The 3213-nt window shown below is 30.0% G+C and overlaps 2 protein-coding genes across 2 annotated transcripts; one reads left to right on the top strand and one right to left on the bottom strand.

Moving 5' to 3' along the window:
* Positions 1-1384: 1384 nt before the first annotated feature.
* Chro.40278 (hypothetical protein) lies at positions 1385-1987 on the bottom strand. The annotated part of the gene is made up of 1 exon (XM_660184.1): positions 1385-1987. The coding sequence occupies one exon, from the start codon at positions 1985-1987 to the stop codon at positions 1385-1387; it is 603 nt and encodes a 200-aa protein (XP_665276.1).
* Positions 1988-2346: 359 nt separating this feature from the next.
* Chro.40279 (hypothetical protein) lies at positions 2347-3060 on the top strand. The annotated part of the gene is made up of 1 exon (XM_660183.1): positions 2347-3060. The coding sequence occupies one exon, from the start codon at positions 2347-2349 to the stop codon at positions 3058-3060; it is 714 nt and encodes a 237-aa protein (XP_665275.1).
* The last annotated feature ends 153 nt before the right edge of the window (positions 3061-3213 follow it).

Raw genomic sequence — 3213 nt, 5'->3', positions numbered from 1 at the left:
CAATTCGGATGCATCAAAACTATCCAGAGATCTCAATACCCTAATTAAATTGGAATTACTCTTTCGTCTTTGAATTATATCATGAATTATAGTTACAATGGCCGCAATTACTCTTACAACTATGCTTACGATAGATCCAACTGGTGAAAACCCAATAACCGATTCTATAATGGAAATAATAACAGAGAATATAGTATTTTTCCCTGAAATAATATTTATTCCTAGCTTTTTAAATGGAGCATACCAAGGCTGTTTTACAACTGTAGAATTATCTACACTCTGTTCTTTTAATTTTTCAATTTCTTCATCAGACAATCTTTCTTTCAATTTTTCAAGGCTAATATCATCAATATCACTAATGTTTTCATCAATTGTATTTAAACTTCTCATCAATCTACTTGTTACGCTGAGTAATTCCCTAATACTAACACTTTTCTCTCCTTTAATAACATTAGTAAGTTCCCTAATATCCGGAAATCTTTCTGATATCTCTTCGAGTACTTCTATTGTTGTGTTAAATTCCTCTTGAATAAGTTTATCTATCAATTCCTGGTTTGAATCTAATTTATCACTACTTTCTATTGTTTTATTTCCGTTAATTAGTGTATCAATCAAATTCTCTGAACCTAATTCTTTCTGACCAGCACTTTCGAATCCATAAATACTAGAGAACTTATCAAACTCAGCAAGAAAATTGTCCTCTGTATCTAAAAATAGCGAACTAATAGAGTTATTTCCTATAATGTCGTTACTTTTCGAATTGAATTCAGTAGAGCCATTTACTAGCAAATCAGCGATCGATCGATTAATAACGTTTTCTGCTGTAAGGGCAAATTCCAAACTATCCTCTTTAACTCCAGAAAGTACCGATTCTGAATTATCCTCTAATATTGAATATGTATTTTCAACCCCAGTTGTAAAGTAAATAACTCCACTAGTTCTTGTTCGATTCTCTAAAAAGTCATTCAAACTACAATGAATCTTCTCAGCGAGTGTATTGTTTCCTTGACAATGTAGTACACATGAATCTACTTGTTTCTCAGTGTCTTGGTTTCCTCTCAAGCCTAAAGAATGTCTATGATGCTTAGAGAAGACCAAATTTGTATTAAATATAAATATTATTAACAATAAATTCACAACTCTCATTGTATAAAGAAATTAGAAAAATTTAACAAAAATGACTGGCATGCCAAATTTTTGTTAACTAATTCCAATGCTATCCACTAGTGGGATACGAAATTGACACACAAAGTTACGACACGACATAAGTTACGCATGCGTAGCGTCAAAATATCTTTAAGTGGAAAGAAATGTAATTGAAAGCAGATATTAACAGTCTAATTAATTTTAATTAACTTGTTTGAGTTCTATTGCTACTCTCAATCTATTCATTATGGGCTGGCTCTGAGACCGTAGAATTAGATCCAGAATTATCACCCAAATTAGCTACTCCCGCCAAAAGCAATGAAAGCTTTTCAAAATACTCTCCGGTGTTTTCTACAACATTCATTATTTCCTTTGGGAGTTTATCCATACTTTTTGAAATATTCTCACTAATTTTCTCAAGATCCATCTTTATGCTTCCTAGAGTTTTATTAGTCTCGGAACCTGACAAAATTCTATGGATCGAGTCATTTTCCGGGCTAACAATTGCAATTGGAACTGTAGATGTAAGTATGACGGTAATGTTTGTGAATAGACCTGACGAATTTACAAACAGATTGTGGCTTAATGCTGTGTGAGGAATTGTGTTCAATAATACGGGCTTCTCTTGTATTAAAATATCATCCATAACCCTAGATACTGGACTATCTAAAGTTGATTCAATAATATCTGAGTGATTAGCAGAGAGAGTAATTAAACTATTCGTCTTATTATTGTCTTCATATTTTGACAACTGATCATTCTCCGAAAAGCTTCTAAAACTTGAGCAATGAATTTTGCTAGCCAAAATAAAAACAGAAAAAAATAAAATTGAAAAATTCATTTCTTTTAAAAATCTAAAAAAAAAATCCAAAAATGTAATTTCTGATTATGAGTTTTTAGTATTTGCCAAAAAAATTTGTCAAAGCAAAGTGGAGGGATCTATACATTGTTTTTTTTTGGCAAATAAATCTATTTTTTTTTTTTAATGTCTAATGCGTTGTCTCAGACAAAAGTGATAATTCTAAGATCTATTATTAAATATTTTGTCTAATATATAAGATTACCAAGTATTTTATTTTATTTTTTCTCTGCATTTGCGCTCTTTCACTATTACTACAGATTTCAATTATGTGTGAACATGACTGGCGTGTGTATGTTGTGCAATTAAAGAGAAAATGAAACATTAATATTAAAAAATAAATGTACTTTGTTTGGATTCTATTTTCTATATATCTCTTTATCTTATCTTGCGTTGACGTCATTTATTCTGATTTGCAAGACACAGACATTTTCTTGGTTGATATTTATCGACTTAACCAAAATGTGATTGTTTCATCTATTTATAACGCCTCAAATCCTAATGAATATATTACAAATATTTCTGACCCTGAAGGAATTTATCCAATAATTACGAAGACTCCTATTGACGAGCCCAAATTAATTGATTCAGATACTGTGCAAATACTTGGACAAGAATATAAAGTGAAACAATATAAACCTCTTGGGTTGCAAAAGTGTTTAACCCCATCATATAATATTAACTCTTGCCAAAAAATATGTGTTTCTGGCTATTCCGGAACAGTTTTGTCCGTTTTTAATTCTTATGCATTAGTCTATATCACTCAAAATAATTATTTTCAACTGAATATTACTAATGCTTCTGAACTTGAAGTTGACGGAAAAAAAGTAAAATATGCAATCACAGGTTGTTCAGTTTCAACGCTAAATACTGTGATCTGGGGATTTCTGACATTTACTGTAATTTTTTCATTTTTAGTATTTGCATTATTTGCTTTTGAAATCATTGAATATCTAAGGTTTAAGGCAGATATGAAAGACCCACTAATAATTGGTGGTGAGATAAGAACTATTTCTTCAAGGGACTTTTCTTTAGAATCATTTTCTACTGCATAGAGTAATAAGGATTGTTTGATTTTTTTTATACAGATTAATTAAATTTAGTGATAAAGCTTAACGACTTTTTTTTATTAAAAATTGTTCAACTAAATAAATTATATTAATAATGCTTTTGAACAAACCATTATATTTGGAATACGTATTTTTTCA

Source organism: Cryptosporidium hominis, assembly GCF_000006425.1.
Source record: "Cryptosporidium hominis TU502 chromosome 4 CHRO014113, whole genome shotgun sequence".
NCBI lineage: Eukaryota > Apicomplexa > Conoidasida > Eucoccidiorida > Cryptosporidiidae > Cryptosporidium > Cryptosporidium hominis.
The sequence above is the reverse complement of the archived record's forward strand: the minus strand, read 5'-3'. Positions and strand labels throughout refer to the sequence as shown.